Here is a 22,017-nt window from a genome sequence, read left to right on the forward strand (position 1 = left end):
ACAGAAAAAACACTCCGTTGGTGACATGAGGTTACCGAGATGAGAGCAACTGCCCAAAGTCTCTGTCTTCACAGGTGAAAACCCGCCACAGGGAATCTAGCGGTAACTGGACCTTTCCAGTCTTTACTTGGAGTCCATTAGAACAGAATAACATCTAGGGGCTGGGGGACAAGAAAAGACCTGGAACGGGAGAATGGGAACTACTTTGTCAATAAGGAAACCTGAGTGCCCACATCTGCAACCTTGGTTAAGTCTGAGCCTGAGGTTTTTCCTCTGCCCTACACGCTAAGGATAATAACTCCCACAGGATACCAGTGAGGGCGTCAAAGAAATGGCATCTGCAAAAGCACTTTGTAAGGTTTGAAATGTACCTAAATGTTAGGCTATGGCAATCTTTTACTATGCCTCATAATCATGATGGGACTCTTTAAATCTCAGTAATTAAGCAATGATTGAAAGGAACACTCTATATTTTCTTAATTTTGTGTAAGAATATCGAAACTATCTGCACAGTTAGTGTGATCTATTACAAAGATTATTAAAAGGCCACCTGGAGTTTTAGATTTCTTTATTAGTACAAAAATGTTTTTATTTTGTATCTTAGCTTTCTTATGTTATCTACAAAAAGTAGACAGATATTTCTCTGTTTTGATTAAGCTCCTGTAAAAGCTCTACATAAATAGCAATTATAATATTGGGGTCTCATGAACCCTGCTGGGATGTGCGATCTTTAAGCAAAACAAAAGCCATAACCACAAAGGAACTTGCTCAGAAATCTATTGGTGGAGTAAGTCGGTTACATACACTATATATATATATATATATATATATATAGTGTGTGTGTGTGTGTGTGTGTGTGTATATATATATATATGGAAGTGTTTTAATCCCTTCCACAAAAAAAAAAAAAAAAGTACACCAGAAATCAAATGTTTATGTAGAATAAAATGCAGATACAGTTTTGGAAAGTATTTTGAATCCTTCAAAAGAAAAGATAAAATGGAGATCAAATGTTTATCTTGAATAAACAGACGACAGAGGACAGATGAGAAAAAAAGTCTTTCCGAATTTTACGCTTCTAGACGGACATTATGAAGACAGCAGAGAACTAAAGAGTTAAAAGACCTTTTCCCTTTAAAGAGTAATTCAGGTTTCCACCAACTCCAAGGGCAGCGGTCGAAAGAGCAGGATCCATCCTCAGTCACAAGGTTGGCGGGGGCATAAAGATCATTCTAGACCATGTAACACTTCAAAAATATCAATGACACTCTGAGCACACACATGCCTGTGGTGCCCCTCTCTAGAGAGGAAAGAGTCTCTGGGCATGAGAGTCAAAAGCTCTTTTGTGTGTTATAGAGTAACGGGTGGGGAAGGGGCAAAAGACATTCCCCACACACAGCAAAACTCACTCCACGGACACAGCTTTCCTTTCAGATTGTAGATTTTTTTTTTCTAAGTAGCATAAGAAAGTCCATGGATTTTTGTTTCCTTTGAACACTGTGACCATTCTGTACTTTGCATAAAACAGGAAATTGCAATAAAAAAGGGACATGTCTTGTCAAAAGGCCCTACCAGTACTTCTAGTTAAAAAAAAAAAAAAAAAAGAACCAGTTTTAGCCCATGGTAGGGAATTCACCTACATCTCCTTCTGAGAGGTAGCCACTGCTCCTGGTTTCTTTGGTAACCTTGCAGAGACATTCTACGTATGTTCAAGTACGTTTGCGCTTGTATTCTTCCTTCCTTAATTGTATTGTTCTCTATTCTGTACTTCTTTTTTTCATTTTTAAGACTTGGAAAATTATTCCATTCAGTATACATAAGGCTGGGCCACTCAGGTTAGTGACTGCAGAACATGATTGTTGAATGGCTGCCTTGTGAACACGTAACTAATAAATCCTCCTGACAGGCAAAAAAAAAAAAAAATCCCTTCAAGAATCATCAGCTGTGGGGCACCTGGGTGGCTCAGTGGGTTAAGCCTCTGCCTTAGGCCCAGGTGGTGATCTCAGGGTCCTGGGATCGAGCCCCGCATGGGGCTCTCTGCTCAGCAGGGAGCCTGCTTCTCCCTCTCTCTCCGCCTGCCTCTGCCTACTTGTGCTCTCTCTATCAAATAAATAAGTAAAATTTTAAAAATCGCACAGATCCTTTAATATACGCAGATACAAAAGAAAGCAAACATTCCCACAAGCGTTATTAAATTAAGGCATAGTAGGAGTCATTAACAGTCAGCAGGCTGGGGCACTGGGCTCTGCCAGTCTCACGTTCCAAATTATCAAAAAGGATATCCACGGGGCGATTAATTTCTTACACACTGATCATTCCAATCTCCACACTAATAAGGAGAGCTGAACGACATAAAGTTAAAGAGCGCAGAGAGAAAGGGAAGACTGAGCCCACGTGCAGGGGGCAGGGGGATATACCCTTGGGAGATGAACTTCTCTCTCGGGTTACTGGGGGGGAGTGAGAAGTTTCATGCATCTTGAAAACGCAGCACTGCCTGGAAATCATCCTTCCCTCCACCACCCCCTCCCACATACGCAGAGTACACGCACGTCTCACAAAACGAGGAATCAGGACCCGGACAGACTGTCCGAGCCAACCAGCCCATGACGACAAGAAGAGACCCGGGACTCCCCATTAGTCCCGTGTACCTTCTACTCTGCGGGCGCCCACTCGGCTGCTTAATGCTCCCAGAATGAGAGCGGATGTCATCGCTATTAATCCAACAAGTGACACACTGCAAACTGCAAAACCGTGCCTTTGGTCTTGGTTTACAGAACTACTCACGAATAAAATGTTACTCAACAAATGTATTGACTCCGTTGCAAAAAAATCTGCACCACAGTCCTAACCCGTCCTCCCCTTGGAACACCCTTCACCCGTCACACACTTATCAAATAGCCACTAAGTCTGTAAAGCAATGTGTTTGTTTCTGCAGGGACGCACCGTGAAATCAGACCCAGATCCTGCTCTTAAAGAGCTCAAGAGGTCAAAAAAAAAAAGGCAGACACACACGCACACAGACACACGCACACAGACACACGCACACACACCGTGATGTGCCGGTTAGCGTTCAATGACAATTAGGGAGGGAAAAGCAGGAGGCGGGCATTAAGGAGGGCACGAGTCGGGAGGAGCACTGGGTGTCATAGGCAACTAATGGATCGTTGAACACCGTGACAAAAACTTATGTTCCACACACTGGCTAACTGAACTCAACGAAAAAATGTAAAAACTTGAAATAAATAAAAAGAAGGAGGGGGAAGGGGGAAGGAGCTCTGGTTCTCGCGCTGTCAGTCCTCCTACCGAGCCTGATTTCAGTCCGCCCGCCGGCCGCGCTGAATGCAGAGCAGGGGAGAGGTGCCCGAGCCAGTCGAAGCAGACTCGGTGCACCACTGCGCGATTTACATGGATATTTATATTTGCATAAATTTACATACACACACATGCACACACATAAACTAACCAAATACTTTACAGTTATTATCTTAAAGCAATGGGATTATGATTAATTTTATTTCTTTTTCACACTTTTTTTAGTATCCCGCCATTTTTATATAGTATTTTTTTTTTTAGTTTTAACTTTTTGCCCATGCTAATGGACAAATGACTGACATGTGCCGCTGTGTGTATTTAAGGTCTATGGTATCTCGACTTTGCTGATGTCAATGATGACCACGATTACCTTAGTTAACATCCCCCATCTCACGTAGATACAAAAAAATAAAGTTAATGAAAAAGAATAAAAGGAGTATTTTCTAGATCAGTACTAGCCCCCGTATCCTCACCCCAGACCAGCTCTTCTAGGCAGTCCTGGGATTACTAGAACCATCTAAGGAGCAGGGAAACCAAACCATGTTAAAGGCACATCAGATGAACTTCCAGGCCCCACGTCCAGGAGAAAGGGAGCGCGTCACAGAGCGTCCAACTTAGAGCACCGAGAGGAGAAGCTTCACCCAGCCCTGCGCCCCGCGAGCCCCACCCTCACTGCCTTAAGACCCTAGAACCTGAAAACACCTTCCCCAGAGCATGTTCCCACCACACATTCTCCATCATTTTAAGCGCCCGGTCATCCAGGGCTGTCCACGGACGAAGGAGTGGGAGGTGGGAACACAAGAAGGAAGGCGATCTCTAACTCAAGTACAGGATCCCGGCAGGAATTCTCTTGGCTCTGCCGACAGCATCAGGGAGACGACACCTGTCCAGCTCCGCGGTTAACCGGCCACAGCATGTGCACCTGCGGCCGCCGCTCCTTCAGCGTTGTTCACACGCAGACGGACTCTGCTCTGGAGCCCAACAGCTCGCCTCATCCCAGAAACCCTTCTCTTCTTCCTTCTTCACTTGTGGCTGTATAAACCCTGAAGCCCACACTCTGAAAAACCATTGGTAGGTATAACTATGTTTAATATCAAGAGCTGAAAAGTCTCGTGGGGGGGGGGGGGGTATAAAACGCCTGATTGCTGTGTGACGTTTGAACATATATGCAAAGCACTTATGGGGCTTATCGCAGATCATGGCCCCAACCATCCCCCGAAGTGTCCCTCTGGACATGACGGGAAGGAAGCTCAGAGAGTTTTCAGCACGTGCACTTCTGCTGCCACGTTCCAGTCCAGTAGGGAATCGCCCTAGACTTGATTTCCCATCCTGACCCCACCATGTTCCTTCTGTGTGGCCTTCGGCAGAATCCGCGCCTTCTCTGGGCCTCATTAACTCACCTGGAGAATGGGGGAGACAACACCCACTTCATGGGGCTCTTACAGAACTCCAACAAAACCCAACTCGGAATATGACGGGTTTGTAAGACATTTACATCCCCTTTCCAGGCCACTCTAGCCCCTGTTCATTTGCTCTGCTTCCTTTCCTCGGACCACCCTTACTTCGAATGCGTTCACTTGGCTTCTGGCCCTGACTGGACAGGCCTCCCCAGTTCGACGGGGAAGGCCTCAACAGTCCTTTGACGGAGAGTGGATTTCTGGAACAAGAATGAGCTCACACACAACTGATAAATGTGGAAAGTGTCAGTCCAATCCGGGCTTCTCAACCCCATCCGGGCTTCTCAGCACACTCTGTTTTGTGCTATCACGATACAGCAGCCGGACCCAAACCTCACGTGTGCACACACACACACATGCGCGTACACACACACACACACACGGGAGTGCGGCCAGCCGCGGGAGCCTGCAGCATTGCCCACGGGGCCTGCCCTTCCTCTGGCTCAACTTGGCCACACACGAGGTTCCAAAAGGGTTTGCTGCGCATTTCTCTCAGATATTTGTACGAAACAAACAAGCAAAGACTAGAGACGGAGCCGGACCATTTTGTGCAAAGCTTCTCCCTGCTCCCTACCTGCAAATGTTGATGCTAATGTCCCCCTGTCCTTGTTTTCAGCCTTTGGCAGACCTGATGTTTCTTTGCACACTCCTCCGCCAGCTACCTTCTCCTTGACCTTTTAAAGGTAAAGTCTCGCATGACCGCAGGATCCCTTTACCAGCAGGGAGGTGAGCAGGCTAGTAGAGTTGCGCCGTTCCTTCTACTAAGCTCGCCATCGTTCTGGTGAAGGTTTGCAACAGAAAATGTTTTGAGCGGTTAAAATGTTTAGAGTGATCTATTCCAATTCTATTTCCCTGAAAATGGCAGTTATTTATAGTGTGTGTTTTTGCAGAATGTGGGGCTCTTTTTTCTGAGGGCTGCATCGTGCTACAGCAGAAATGCCCACAGTTTGCTTTGTTCGGCGGATACTGTTGATACACGGAGGCCCCGCGGCTCGGCGGAATAAACAGTTACGGTACAGCGTTCTCATTGCACCTGCTTAACTCTTCGCTGAAATTCAGCTCAGCCACTCACTTCTATGGCTAAGAATGAGGAATTTCTACCAAGGATGCTACTAGGGCGGGGGGGGGGGGGGGGGGAGGGGCGTTCATACTGGTTTTCATAAACACGCTCAACAAAATGCTTCCAAACATAAAACAAGGTTAACGTCCATGTTCAAATAAGCCTATTCTATCTATAACTTTAAGCAGCTTTTGTTTTATTATACAAAATCATTCCGTTTTTAATTAGCCAAACGTCCATGCAAGCCAAGTGCACTGCAAGAAGTGCACTTTCTGGGTAGGGTCTGCTGTACGTGTGACCAAGTTCTAGGGTCAAAAATAAGTTCAAATATGGGCACCTGGGTGGCTCAGTGGGCTAAGCCTCTGCCTTCGGCTCAGGTCATGATCCCAGGGTCCTGGGATTGAGCCCCACATCGGGCTTTCTGTTCAGCAGGGAGCCTGCTTCCCCCTCTCTGTCTGCCTGCCTCTCTGCCTGTTGTGATCTCTCTCTGTGTCAGATGAATAAAATCTTAAAAAAAAAAAAAATAAGTTCAAATATTTTTTAAGATTTTTCCTCTCACCCTTGCCATATTTAATTTGCAGTAAAATAAATAATACAGTTTTCATTTACATTTGTTTTCTGACATGGGCTAATAACATTCCCAGGCCTTAGTGTCCTTATAGGAAAACAGAAATTTTTAAAAAACTGAATAATTGCACCATCAATTTTATGAGGAGGGGTATGTGTGTGTGTGTGTGTGTGTGTGTGTAGGAAATTACTTGTGAATCTGTTGTTCCTCCAGTCCTGACACTGTTAAGTGCTGTGATAAAGAAAATATCATCATCTTCACAGATTCTTTATCCCGATACTTCTAGTAAATCACCTTGCACATAACAATTGTTCAATAAGCATTTGCTAAATTAAAGTGAAACATTTGCATAATTAATCTAAGTCCAAATTTCTCAATTAAGTTGTTCGAAAGAAAATAGACAGCAAATAGATTGCTTTTTAAAATAAAACAAGAAACTTACATTTCAAATAAAACTCGAGCCCTGTCACCATCTTACAGTGCAAAACAAAAGGCACTAATGCAGTGGTTGAATTAGTTAGAACTTGGGTTTGTTGCAAGTGACAGAAGAGAGGAACACCTGGAAGATAGGAGAGGTGATGAAAACCTCTGTACAACGCGAGAATGACAGACGCATGTCACGACACATCTGTCCGAAGCCACAGAATGTGCAGCACCAGGAGCGAGCCTTACAGTGAACTGCGAACTCTGGGCGATTAGGATGTGCCTGTGCAGACTCGTCCCCGGTGAAAAATGTACCACTCCGAGGAATCATGTTGATAATGGGGGACTCCACGTAGGGCCACGGGTAACTGGGAAATCTCCATACCTTCCTCTCCGTTTTGCTGTAAATCTAAGACTGCTTTAAAAACATAAAATGAAATCTTGGGGCACCTGGGTGGCTGCAGAGTCCTGGGATCAAGCCCCACATCGGGCTCCCTGCTCAGAGGGGAGCCTGCTTCTCCCTCTCCCTCTGCCCCTGCTTGTGTTCCCTCTGTCCCTGTCTCTCTCTGTCAAATAAATAAAGAAAATAATAATAAATAATAAATAAATATAATATATAAAATATAAAATATATAATACATAATATATAAAATTGATATAAATATAATTTATATTATATATACTTTATATATAAATATATACAAAGTATATATAAATGTATATAACATAAATTTTATATGTATTATAAATTCATATAAATATATATTATTTATATATTATATATATTTTATATAATATATAAAAATAAGAAGAAAGAAAGAAAATCTTTTAAAAAAGGAAATAAAATCTTAAAAACAATAGCAGAAGAAGACATAGGTCAATTTTCCTCCAACGTAAAGTTTATGTGGGCAAGTCAGGTCAGTAGGCTGACTCTACAGCGATCAGAAACCCAGGATCTCTCCCTTTTGTTGCTCTGCCATCCACACCTGTCACTGTCCATTTCATGGCCAAGATGACTGGACACCAGCCACCAAGAATGAGAAAGGGAAAAGGAAAGGCATATATTCTTCTTTTCCAAGGCCACGCCTCAGATACAATGCACATCTCTTCTGTTTACGTTTCCTCGGCCAGAAGATGTGACACAGCCAGGCCTACCAGGCCTTGGGGAGCCTAGAACGTGGGACCATCACTCCACTCAGCCATGCTGAGTGCTTTTACTGCAGAAATTTCAAGGGCAGGGAGGTTTAAGTTTTATAAAGTGACAATGAGCTTTGAGTCAAACAAAGCAATAAGGTGTGGATAAATTAATTTGCTTCTAGTACGTTTTCAGAGAAAGAATATCACTTAAGTTTTAAGGCCATTGTTAACACAATGCTACTTAGCGGGGAGAATCAGAACCCCACCCACAGATAAACTGCTTTGCATTCAAGCCATTAAAACTCCCAGTCTAAGTGACCTGTACTGAGACTTCATTAAAATTAAAAGAATGTCCTGGTGGTCGGTATGACAGTATGACAGTCGGTATTGCATGGAGCACTGCGTGTGGTACATAAACAATGACTCTTCGAGCACTGAAAAAATAAAATTAAATTTAAAAAAAAGAAAGAAATGTTCTAAAAATAAATAAATAAATGCATAAGGCCAGACTTAAGATAGAAGGAGAGATTCACCTGAAATTACCTTCTCTGGTTATAATCGTGAATACATCTCTCTTCTTACTTTCTGGACAGAATGTTCTATATGCACTGCTGTTATCCAAACTTAATGCACTGGGAATATAACTGTGGAGAAACTATCCAAAAGCCAAAGAAGGACAATGAATATTAAATTTTGAGAGGGTCTGGGAAAATCTTTAAAGTATTTACAAGATTCTCTAAGAGATGTGAGACTTCCTGTCCCATTTCAACACCCCCAAATGCAGTTATTTCAGGCTCAAAACAAATGAAACAGAATTTCTTTTTAAATGTGCTATTACAGGGGCACCTGGGTGGCTCAGTTGGTTGGACGACTTCCTTCGGCTAAGGTCATGATCCTGGAGTCCCGGGATCGAGTCCCGCATCGGGCTCCCAGCTCCACGGGGAGTCTGCTTCTCCCTCTGACCTTCTCCTCGCTCATGTTCTCTCTCACTGTCTCTCTCTCAAATAAATAAATAAAATCTTTTTTTTTTAAATGTGTTGTTATTATTATTTTTTATTCCTCAAACTTCATCATGGCCATTACCTAAAAGAGTCAAGTATGGAGGCTTCACTTTAGCTAAAAACCTGGAAGCTAAGAACAGAAAGGACTTGAAAGCTCTCCCCATTATTAAAAAGCTAGCTCAGAATTCCAAACAAAAACAAAAGAATTTTGCTTAGACAGAAATCTAAATGGCCATATAGTTCATAGGTCTCTGCACACCCATGTTCAATACAGCGTTATTCACAGTAGCCACAGGGGGAAGTAACCCGAGGGCCCATCCACCAATGATGGATAAACCAAATGTGACCTACATCCCTACAATGGGACACATAAGAGAGAGTCGAAGAACCTTGAGGACACTATACTAGTGAAATACGCCAGTGGCAAAAGGACAAATATGCCATGATTCCATTTATAGTAGGTCCCAAGAGTGGTCGCATCCGTCAAGTGGCCTGGTGGTTGCCAGGGTTGAGAAAGGAGAATAGGAAATAGGTGTTGAATGGGAACAAGTTTCAGTTTTGCAAGACGGAAAGAATTGTACAATGAAGCCTATAATACCTCCAAATGGTACACTTAAAAATGGTTAAAATGGTAAATTTTATGTTATGTATGTTTTACCACAATTAAAAAAAGAAAACAGAATGATAGACCCCTTTGAGCAAATATTTAAAAAATAAAAAAACTTGGGGCACCTGGGTGGCTCAGTTGGTTAAAGCCTCTGCCTTTGGCTCAGGTCATGATCCCAGGGTCCTGGGATCGAGCCCCACATTGGGCTTTCTGCTCAGCAGGGAGCCTGCTTCCCCACTTGTGATCTCTGTCTGTCAAATAAATAAATGAAATCTTTAAAAAAAAGTAACAATAAATAAAAATAAAAATAAAAAACTCACAAAGTAGGATGTACCATTATACTGAGGACTCAAGATGATTGAAAGAATAATTATCATTTCATTTACCCTATATGTGTATGAAGGAATTTAGATCTTAAAAGATATATTTTTCTGAGATGCACCTCAAAATAATCACCTCGGGAACAGTGTCCGTGGGGAAATAGAAATAAAACAAGACTTACCCATGGTTAATAACTGTTCTACTCTCTGATGGGCACAGGCAGGACCCTTCTATTATTTTTTTCTGCTGCTGTTTGAATTGTACCATAACTGAACATTTTAGGTAGTTTTCACTGTACTGAAGCAATTTTTAACCAAATTATCAAGAGCCACTGAAGGGCAGCAAATTCTAAAATATGGGTAAGAAAGAACATTTCTCCAAGGGAAGTGCTCCCTAGATATTTCTGCTTCCGTTTATAGAGAAAACCCAGTTCCTTTTCTTTGGGCTTTTTTAAGGAATAGTTAATATATAGGATGTTTCCTACTCACCCAAGCTTTACATCCCGTTTATGTACGTACGCCTCATCATAAGCTATTACCATCCGCGTTTCACAGATGAGGAACCTGAGACTCAACGAAGCAAACCTGATTCAAGCTCACAAGTATCCCAGTTTTGATCCAGGAGTCTGACTGCAAGTCCTTGAGCTTAACAAACACCTTCCTCTAATTACAGGAGTCTCTTCCCCTTCCTGGCTGGCTCAGGATGGCCTCATCAATCCCGAGTGGCCAGAATGGGGATGCCTGAATGAGAACTCAGAAACACGAGTTTTCGAAGGGCTAAGATCAACACCCTTGTCTCAGTCGCCTCAGCAGATCCCTGAGGATTTCCACAGGAGCTGAGCTCCATTCGGGTCCTTTACTGAGTCCTCACCAAGTGTCAGAGGCAGTGCCCCCTTGGGGCGGGGTGGGGCACTCGGAACTGCCACAAGAAGATCCAGATCAACAGAAAAGCTGGTTTCTAAAAAGAAGTGAATTTCCTTATCACCCAGTTCTTCCCCTTTTATGCTGCTAATCGCCCTAGGATGAGTGGCTTGACATCTGTCTTTGCTGCCATGAAATAAGCTCCATGAGGGCTCAGACGTTGTCTGCCTTGTCCACAACTCTGTCCCCAGGGCCCACCACGGGGATGAAACACGGCCTGGGCTCAAGCACACAGAGCGAGAGGATCTGAATGCTGAGAGGCATGACTGTTTGCTAATTTCACGGGAAGCAACACGGTGAAGAGGCCAGAGCAGGGTCTTCGGACGAAGCAGTCATCCATTCGTTCACGCACTCATTCATGCATTTGCGTGGTCAATATTTGGGACACCTGCTATGCACCACTTTTGTGGGTGCTGGGAACGTGGCCGGGAATGACAGATGTCCCCAGCGTCATGAAGCGCACCAGCCCTCCCACTAACCCCTGAGCCATCCTGGGAGTCAGCATGAGTCAGCCTCAGCGAGCTCAGGAGGAAAACAGGATACTAATAACCCACATGCAACATCATTTTAAGGAAGACGGGTGATATTTGTGAAGAACCGGACATAAGGTGAGCACTCCATAAATGGCAACTATTCTAATTAACAATCAAAAGTCAAAACCAAATACTAAGTATAAGCCAGAGCAAGCGACATATGGCTTTAAATACCAAAGGAAATGCACCTAGAAAAGTTCAGTGACAGAAATGTTGGTAAAATGTGTTCTATGTGGCACTTTTCTTCAAAATGTTTAGGGATAGGTCATCTTGAATAGGGGGGAAAATCTCCCTAGATTTCTGTACAAGAGAAAAAGGAGCTGTTAAATCAGTTTGTCTGACATTCAAAAGCTTTGTGTGGCCAAGAAAGGTCATGTAGACTTATATTGTTTTTGACATCTTCCAGCAATGACCAAAACAGGCAAAATCTTGTCTGTTGAGCTTCTACATGACCTACAGCCATGGGGACACGTGGCAAGCTGGGGAAGACTTATCAGGAGGCCTTCTGCAAAGTTCACTTTTTCAAGGAGCCTTGGTAATTTCCACAGTTCCCAAAAAGCGTCCACAAGTATTATCTGTCAGTCACTCGCAGGCATTTTCGTTATATCTCGATTCATCCTCTCGAAGATTCTGTGGAGCAGTGTGTCAATTCTAGGACAGAAACGAAACTCGGAGAAGGTGAGAAAGGTGTCCAAGGTGGCACAGGTCCTGAGGGGTGCAAGGAATGCACACCCAGCCCTTAGGACTGGGAGACCCTGTCCTCTGTCACTGCCACTTCCCCATGCGCTTCTCAGCTTTCTTAAAATAGACCAGTTTTACCAAAAAAAAATAAATAAATAAAAATTAAAGAGAACACCATCAAAAGACAGAGACCTGAATTCAAGCTGTGTGACTGCAGACAAATTGTATTACCCCTCCGACCCTCAACTGCATCATCTACAAAATGAAAAAGCAGACAAATTCTAAGATCCCTTTTACTTCTGAAATTCCTGGAGCCAAAGGCTTTATTTAGTTTACATAATATCCAAGGAACTGTACAGACTTCAGAGATATGTAAGATAATAATTCTAAGAGCTTATTAAAAAGTAGAAGCTAGCCAAAAAAAAAAGAAAGAAAGAAAGAAAGAAAAGAAAAAAGGAGAAGCTAGCTATGAAAAGCTAGCTATTTCAGAAAGGACATTGTAAGCGTAATGAAAATGGTAGCACCAAAGCATCCTACAGAACCGCCTCCTTAACTATCTGGAAGACATGAAAATATTTACCTCTTTCACTTTATTAAAAAATTAACAACATAGTGGTTCCCACGGCACATACAAGGTGTTTAATAATTTTAATTAGACAAACAGAATAATAGTTACTATTACTTTTGTTACAGCACTGACTGACAATCTAATATATATCTAATGTATTGGGATCTCTACAAGCCACTTCCCCAGGTAACTCATTTTGTCATCAAACAGCTCTACCAAGGAAATCATCTTTGGTTTTCCTTGTTTTATAGATAAGGAAACTGAAGTGAAAGGAGTTAGTTGCTAACCCACAACCATACAGGTAAACAATGGCAGAGCCAAGATTCAAAACCAAGACCACACAACTGTAGTGCACAAGTTCCTTCCACTTCTTAAGAAACTGTTCACTCGCTCATCACCAGGAAGGGAAAAAAATGAGAAGGCTCCCAGACTTACTCTTAAGAAAACCAGCTAATGTTTTTTTCAGAAGACAGAATAGCAACTTATCTCTCTGGATGGGTTCTTGAGCCAAAATATCCCAGCCTACACCAGGTGGCAATTTTAATGGAACTGGAACCAAGTTCATGACCCTCTATCAGAGTTCCAGTGTCCTGAGACCTTTATTAATTGAATTAGGCACAAGACAAAGGGAACTGAAAAGAGGGTAAGCTAAATTGTCATATTGCCTTGGGCAAACGGCAGAGAGAAGTGGGCCTCTTTTTCCCTAAGGAACCGGGTACCCACTTCATCATTTACAGCTATTTTATAATTAGATTGGTGTTTTATAAGACAGAAGTGCCTCTCACCCTGATCTTCCAATGTCTCCTCTTCACTGCTATGAGAGGGCACTGAGGGCCAAGTATCTGAGTTGCTTATTTCCCACGATTCCGTTTTTCAAGGACACTAAACATTTATAATGTCCCCAAACTATCCAAATCCAAAATATTTCCATATTCTCTGCAGTGAACACATTCCATCACCACACCACCTAAAAATACCCTGCTTTCCATCACTCAGTAGAACCACAAAGGTTATTAGGAGGCAATAAAATCCCTAGACAGTTTCTCTTTCCTACATCTGCACTCTCTTCTGATCAATTCGATCTGGTAGGAAATAAAGGAAATCAAATTCAGGCCACAGATCCTTATCTTAATCCCACAAAGCACACCGGCAAGCACCAACTGGTGAGGGGAAAGCTCAACCGTGCAAGGCTTTCCTGCTTTGAACACAAGTTAATTATTACCCCAAATCCATCATTGAAGTTATTACTCCTAAAATGTCTGCTTCTCAGCAAAAAACATCACAGAGGCCGGCCGTATTCCATCTCAGGGCACATGTCAGGATTTATGTCACTGAGGGGAAAATAGGTCTGCATTTGATTCCCACAGATTAAGCTCGTATTTATAGTAGACAATCTCCCTTGGTCCAGAAAGGTGCTTTCAAATCATCTAATTTAGAGAAGACACTCCATTTTGGAATTTTTCAGCAATGGCAAGACACGTCTCCTGGTCCCTACCCCCCATCGGAGCCCCTAATCGAGAAATCTGAGGGCTTAAAGGCTCGGGCTTTTTTGTGATGATCTATTTGCAAACATCCCTCTCTTTTCTCCTGGGTCTTTCTCTTATCAGTTACAAACATTCACCAGCACCCTAAACCCAGAAAGACCAAAGGTAAGTAAGGATCAAAAATGTCAATGGTTATTTTTTATAATGGAGTTGGGGCGGGGTGGGGGGGTATTGACACCCTTAAGACTGACCAGATTGGACAATCCCAAAGGGACAGAGGCACGGAGTTAGAAAATGTAGAAAATGTCAGCTAACTCCCACACATACCCCCAAGAGACTAGGAATGTCAGTGGCTTGATTTCTTCCAAAGAAGAAACAAGTCCCTCCCCTTTCTTTTGGGTACGTGTACTCTCCTGGAGCAGATGGATTTCATAGTCTTCTAAGGCAAGGTCTAGGTCAAGCCAATCAGAATGGGTGATCGTCCTACTGGGGTGACAGTTCCCAACGCACCTTTCTGCAGGAAAGGCCAGTGGGCCCCCCTTGCCTTCAAGAACAGAGCAGTGGGGCCTTATAGATGGATGTTTTGCCACACCACGTGCCCGGCAACATATCAGACCCCGTGGCACATATGCGACCAGGTTTAAAAGCATCCCTCCATTCCAAACCAGAATGGAATCTGCTCTCTTCCCCAAAAGGCGTCATTTTCTCTTTTACAACTAAACAGAGCTTCACCTCAGGGAAAATGTACCTTCACGCTTTGGTCTGTTTTGAAAAGAAGAAATTAAAAGAAGCAACTGGAAGGAGCACAAGTACATGGTAGATGAAGAGAGGAGCGGAGCACGGGACGGGGCAGAGGACGGGCGGGCAAGGGGAGGGGAGGGACGGGTGCAGGTGTGGCGGACACGCAGCTCTGCTGTCCCCCAAAACACGGTCAACCCACTAAGGTAGCAAATGAGGAAAACATGACGGTTTTCTTTTCCAGCAGTCGAACCATAAATGGTTGCTCCAGTAGCATCAGAGATTACTGGTCATTTCGAGCATTCTTGCTGGTGAGAAGCCAGTTTTCCAGCCAATTTTCCAGCCAATTTGAAATACTGGCCCCAAGATGCCCTAGATCTTTTGTTTTTCAAATGCAGGAATGTCAGCCGCTGGACAAAAAGTGATGTATACTGTCTAGTGGGCAGCATGCTGGCCAGACACCCAATTCGGAATGTGTCTCCGGGTACCCCGGGTTCCGGCTCGGCCATCCTCTCCAGCCACGGTCACACCTCGAACGAGGACTCTGCCCAGAACAGAGCAGGAACACCAGCGGCATTTGAACAAAACTGAGGTCTAAGGCATCACCTCCGCAAATGTTTCTAGAAGCTAACCCGAAGCCAGGACAAATTGGAGTTCAGTCGGTCTCTTCTTAAGGAGGTTGATTACTTCTAATTCCATTCCAGCGAATACCTGCCTGAAAGGAGCCCAGGAAGCCCAAAAGCCCCGAAATTAAATGTGGACAAGCCTCCTATTTTACGAGCTTTTAAAGTGTTCTCAGCTACATAAAACAGTAGAACCGCTCTCACTTCAATCACGGGCTTAGGAATGGAAACAGCATTAGGAGTTGAAAAATCGGTAAGGCATGTATTTTGTCCATATGGATTTTTAAAGTGTACCTATGACATCAAATGAAGCCTACAGAGACCCTACATTTTTTAAAAATTCTTTCAGTGAAGTGTAATTAACTTGCAATGTTATAACGGTTTCAGGTTCCAACATATGGATACAACAGCTTTACGTTGTTACTCAGGGCTCACCACACCAAGTGTCAACACCGTTTATCACCATACAGTATTACAATATATTTTTTTAAGATTTTATTTATTTATTTGACAGACAGATCACAAGTAGGCAGAGAGGCAGACAGAGAGAGAGGAAGGGAAGCAGGCTCCCTGCTGAGCAGAGAGCCCAATGTGGGGCTCCATCCCAGAACCCTGGGATCATGACTTGAACTGAAGGGAGAGCCTTAACCCACTGAGCCACCCAGGTGCCCCCATTATTACAATATTATTGACTAATTTCACTATATTATACTTTTCATCTCCCCGAGTTATTTATTTTATAATTGGAAGTCTGTATCTCTTAATCCCTTTTATGTATTTCACCCATCTTTCCACCTGCGATCCCTTACATTAAGCCAGAAAAGCTGCGCACAGACATCCCAGTCTGACCTGCAGGTCCCAACCTTGACCATGAGGCAGCCAAACTGTGGCCCCCAGCTGGCACCATGGTGGCCCTCACTCTGCTTGGGGCATTGTCATCCTACACACTGTGCATTTTCCTGTAACATCACTCCAGGATTCTCCACCAAAAAGAGACCCTTGGAAATTTCCATTCATTTGGAGGAGCTCCTACAATCCGAGTGAGGCTAATCACTAAAGGGGAGACAGCTGACAAACAGGAGAAAGGCCTGTGTCCCAGCGCTTTGCTGGGCCTTCCACTTTACGAAACATTCACTGAAGCCCTCTCTCACGGGAAGGTCACTACCACCTGTGTTCATTCACGGGAACTCCAGACTAAATGGCAACAGCGCACGCATATCCTCCAGGTGTGGAAGTTAGGAGAATCCTTACAGTAAACCAGAGGTGGCCTGCGGGGGAGGGGAACGGAGAGAAGGCTACGAATGTTTCTAGCCCAGGACCTACTACTTCCAAGAACAGTGTGGCAGCAGTAAAGCAGAGTAGAAAACCCCCATGAGTTGATAAAACATCTCTGCTCTGCTAGTGCGCAATGCACTGTGGTCGAGAAGTTCTTTTCCAAACCGATAATTGACTTCGTGATGGAGAAGCATTTGTACCATCGTGTTTCTTCCTTTAAGCAGGTGGAGCAGATGAAATACCCTAGGACCATCCAGAAGTCCTACCCCCACCCCCAGCTCTGCTGCTCTTCGCACTACGATTTAGCTGCCACTGAAAATTAAACATAAAGTCCACAGACCATAGAAGACACAAGAAACTGGTAAAAGGGTCACATGAAACCATGAAGTCCGACTCTATGTCTCCACACAGACATGGGCCACTTCGATGTTTCATTACATAAATTATCTGCTACTTAGACATTATTCTGAATATCACAAACACAAAACATGTGTGCTTAGACAATAAAAGAATACACAGGCAATCTGCAGTTACGCAGTATGGGTACAAATCCCCGAACTGAGTTATTTTTTTTTCTAATAACGATTTTTCCGAGAAATATTTTCTAAGAATAAATTGTGTCATTAATATGAAACAAAGAGCTAATAAAAGGTGGGCAAAATAGTAGCATAAGCAGTTCCAGGCTTAACCAACCAAATAATAACGTTTGAAAGAATGAGGCATCATAGTCCCTCCCTAAGTCACAGTCTGTTAACTTACCAGGAGCACTAACAGCAATTCGGGGCTATACAACAATTTATATAATAAATTAAAAATGAGGGATAAGAAGCTTGGGTGCAATCTATAATCTAGTAACTATTTCTAAAGCTCCTAGACTCATTTTTTCATCTATTCTCATAATAACTGACTAAATGAGATATACATGGATTCGTGTCACACCGAGTTTATTTCTAATCAAGGTAAGCGTCAGGTGGCTGATCAATGTAGCCTCATCTATCTCTAAAGAACCAGAAAAAGAACACAATGTTTGACTGAACAAAAGTAGCTAAACACTGTAGTTTTACACCCAAAAGTCCAGCTCTCCACACGCAATTTACAGAACTGACCATTGCTACCTCTTGCTTATTATGTTAAAAGCATACCAAACAAAGAAAACATGGTAACTTACTTAAAAACACACAACTACCCTCCAAACAGCTCTTCTCAGAACAAACCCTACACAGAATGGGTGGCAAATACCCAGTTTTTTTCAATTGATGTAGGAATACAATAGTAATAATTTAGGCTCAAGTGGATTATGTTCTTAATTTATCCAGCTGGGATACTTTAAATCTAAAATAGGCAACTAATCTCCAGTTTTCATTTCCTATCATACTGCATTGTCCCAGACACATAAAACAGTACTGTCTGTAAAGCGAGAGAAAAAAAAAATGCTAACATTGTGTCAGGATGCCCATGAACCTTCACATTAAGGCAGTAACAATATTCCCTCAAACACATATTCACCACCACCTCTTAATGATTTTGATCCACATCGCAGGAGTGTTTAGATTGAGTGCAGGTGAAGGTAGCATCCAGCTTTTCAGCTGTATTCATGAGAGAACATATAGAAACTTCACCAGGACTCCTATGAGCTCATGCTGATGAAACCTTTAACAATCTTCCTGATTCCAAGGTATGATTTCCTTTTTGTCACTGCTAACATAAACTAAAGAAATCATGCCCCATAAGCACTACAGATAATATGCTAAAGAAAAATAATCCCAGCATATTATAAAAAATAAAAAATTATATTAAAAAAAAATAAATAATCCCAGCATAAAAGGCAATAGAAACGACTAGTACAGAAGTTAAATCAAGAATACTGCTTCCTTCATTTTAAAAATATTGTTGTGACCAGAATGAAGTTACCTAAGCAACCATTTTAAAGCACACACAGTATTCAAATGTATCTGTATTATGGTGGCTCGGCTCAGTGTCTAGAAGTTTGTTGTTGACAGCATTGTTATAAAATGTATAAAGCTGTCAGATGGTTTGTGGTGGGGGGAGGGGCTCTAAATATAAAGGTTTAACGGTCATGTGGCATTGAAATATTCATAAACAAAATCGTAAAAATAACCCATAGTAAAAAATATAATTTAGGCTAAAAAAAAAAAGAATTATTTAGTCATAAGTAAAATCTTTAAACCAACCATAGATTCACAGACACATTCACTCTAGTTGCAGAACTGCAAAGTGGTCTTTTCATTCCTAACGTGTTATATATTTACATAATCCTTACAACCCAAAGGCTGAGGGGGAGTACATCAAAGCACTTCTGAAAACTATTATGCATAATTATTATGCATATGTATGAAAGCACATGTATCAGAAAATATGTGGGATGCCCAAACTTCCTGATAATTCTGGCTGCAGGTTAACCTACAGGAAATCAGCAGACAAAGGAGCGCGCAGACGATGGCCGGCCTCATTTAGTTCATTGTGTCTCTGCACAGTGAGAACATCCGAGTATGCTGTGCAGTACTTGGCAATTTGGGAACTCCACCAGGTGACAAAATTGATACACACTCTACCCCCGGGAGTGGGGGGAGGGGGAGAATCAAGGAAGCCGAAAGTTTCCCTCTCTCCAAGAAAGTGAAGAAATTCTTACCTTTCTGTACACCAACATGTTGGGGGATTCGTCCGCCACCCCGTTGCTGGTCTGCCCGTAATTATTCCCCTGGGCCATGTCACCCCACACTTGCTCTGCTCTCAGATACTGGAATTACTGGTGTGCGCGCTGCAAAGAGCCAGGGAGACTTCAGTCAGAGGCGAATGGTGGTGCTCAAGGGGGTGGGTGGGGGGGCGGCATCTGAATCCTGTTCATAACCTACAGCCCCCACTGCACATGGAGCACATGTACACGACTTACATGTCCAGGCTGACTGCAGGAAGTGGCACAGAAATAGATTTAAGAAAGAAAGAAAGAAAGAAAGAAAGAAAACTGAATTTACACCTACAGTACCCTCAGGGAGTTGTAAGAAATGACAATCATAAGCACTTGGCTATGGTTTTAACTGACTTCATCTCCAGGATACTCCTCTTAAAAAGTATCTGACGCTCGCCTCCAAAACCCACGGTTACCATTCCTGCGCTACAGAGTTCTCCTGTCTCCCAGTACTTGCATCTGGATGATGTTCTCCCAAGAGGGCGGAAAGGCAGCCCCCTGTGGCAGCACACTCGCTCCCAGGTACCTGGCTACTTGCCCCGCCGGCAGCGCAGCAGGCAGCGCAGCAGGCAGGCCCATCCCCGTGGCATTCTCCCTTCGCCCCGCGGGTCTCCCACACGGAGCCCGAGGAGCTGCGCCCACTTCCACCTGCCCGCCCGCACTGCCCGCCACCGGGTCCCCTCCTCTTCCACTCCACTTGGGAAGTCCGGACGGAACGCTGCCCGGCTTCGCCAGAAGGCACGAGAATCCGTCTCCGCCCCAGGACCCGGTGGGAGTCCACCATCGGGGCAATTACCTGGGCTACCGTGGGTCGCGCCCGCCTGCAGGAACCTGAGCGCCACCAGCCCAAGAGCAGCAAACCCGGGAGCCCCCCCACCCCACCCCAGCTCCCGCCGCCCGGCTCTCCCGGCAGCACAAATGGCAGCAGTTTCAGCACCGCGGACCTGGGCGAGCGCGGCGCCCGCAGCCCGCCTGGGGCGCGGGGCTCCCGGGGCGGCCGCGCGCCGGGGCGCCGAGCGAGGGTGGGTGCGGGGCCGGGGGCGCGGGGCGCGCGGGGCGGCGCCGCCTCCTCCTCCCCAACCACCTCCCCTATTTACCTCCTCGGCCAAGGTCACGGCCCCGCGGCGTCTGCGCTCCGGGGCGGGCTGGGTGCCGGCACTGTCAGCTGGCGGCAAGCGGAGCAGCGAGGCAGGGCAGCCTCATCACCCTCGGCGGATGCGGAACCGCGCGGCTCAGGCCACCGCCGCCGTGCACAGGCGGCCCCGGCAGCCCGCCGCTCGCGCCCGCTCCCCCCGCTCCCCCGCCGCCCGGCCGGCCCGCTCGCTCCGCCGCCTCTGCTCCCGGGCGCGGGGACCCGCCGAGCGCGCGCGGGAGCCGAGACGCCGGCCCGTGCGCGCGACTGGGAGGCGGGAGGAGGGGCGGTCACGTGGGCCGGGCGGCCAGAGGTGCGGGCTCCCGGGCTCCGCGCTCGCCGCCCCGCCGGCCGCCCCCGCCGGCCGCTCTCGCGCCCCCGGCCCGGCGGGCGCACAGCACGCGCGGCAGCCGGTGTCCGCGCCGCGGGCGGCCTGGGGACCCGAGCGGGGCGGCGAGCGGCCGCCGGAAGGGCAGGGCGAGCGGGCGGATGGAGGGATGGAGGGGTGGAGGGTGGAGGGAGCCCCGCGCCGCCGCCGCGCTTCATCACGTGCCCGCGGACTCCGCCGGCAGCGCGAGGGCAGCGGATGATTGATTATCGCTGCGCTTAAGTGACGAGCGTGGGGAGACACGAGGAGTCCTGGGAGTGAAGGAAATGGCCAGGACAGATTGAGCCGCTCAGCCCGCAGCCTGCGGCGTGCACAGCTTCCTCCCAAGTTGGAGAGACGGCCCCGGTCTGGAGGCTGCGGGCGCCGCGGAGACCTGCCACCTGTGCCACGGAAGGGCCGTCCCCAGCTGCGCGCGGCCGCCCGGGGACGGAGGTGCTCCGAGGGCTCGCCTCTGCCCGCGCTCACCCCCGCGCGGGTTTCGGAGAGGACCTGGGGTGCTGATCCCCCGGAATTAGTCTTCAAGTCGCTGTCACTAATTCTCCTCTAAGGATTAGAACGACAGGAAGAAGAAGAATCACTGCTGGCCCAATTCTAGTCAAGAAACTTGCGTCTCTGGCTTTTCGGGGCAGATTTGGGAAGCTATAAATATCTGAAGTTTTCTTTCCTCAGCGGGGCCAGGTGTAGGGGAAAGACGAAAGATAATCCAGAGACAGCCCCTTCTTAATCCCCTAAATCCGAGGAGAACAGAAGTTACCCTGGTAGTAGGGACGACTGCTCAGAGCAAACCATGGGGTCCAGTGCGTTTCCCCAGTCCCACCCAGGCAGGCAGGTTTCACCCAAGGAGCAAAGAGTTATCTAACCTATTCTCTGTTCTAAATACTGCCAGGCAAACGTTTCTATCCAACCCCTTCACACACACCCTAGTCTGACCCATCTCCCACTCCTCTCCAGTTGCCCAAATTTCTGCATTGCGTGCTCTGGAAATTGTGCTGTTTTTTTTTTTTTTTTTTTTTTCATCAAAGTTGCCTTTTTTTTTTTTTTTTAAGATTTTATCTATTTTATTTGTCAGAGAGAGAGATCAC

The 22,017-nt window shown here is 45.4% G+C and overlaps 1 protein-coding gene across 5 annotated transcripts in view; it reads right to left on the minus strand.

Moving 5' to 3' along the window:
• The window catches only part of RGS7 (regulator of G protein signaling 7), a 501,886-nt gene extending 481,119 nt beyond the window's left edge, over positions 1-20,767 (minus strand). For 2 of the 5 annotated variants that reach the window (XM_059145951.1, XM_059145947.1), the window contains exons 1-2: positions 20,513-20,767; positions 19,359-19,487 (exon numbers count right to left, since the gene is read on the minus strand). In XM_059145951.1, the coding sequence (XP_059001934.1) occupies positions 19,359-19,436 (78 nt within the window). In that variant the 5' untranslated portion in view covers positions 19,437-19,487; positions 20,513-20,767. Of the gene's footprint in view, positions 1-19,358; positions 19,488-19,941; positions 20,049-20,211; positions 20,295-20,512 lie in introns of those variants that run through there. The other 3 variants (XM_059145950.1, XM_059145948.1, XM_059145949.1) reach the window with 3 other exon arrangements.
• Positions 20,768-22,017: the final 1,250 nt, after the last annotated feature.

Source organism: Mustela lutreola, chromosome 14, assembly GCF_030435805.1.
Source record: "Mustela lutreola isolate mMusLut2 chromosome 14, mMusLut2.pri, whole genome shotgun sequence".
NCBI classification, from domain to species: Eukaryota; Metazoa; Chordata; class Mammalia; order Carnivora; family Mustelidae; genus Mustela; species Mustela lutreola.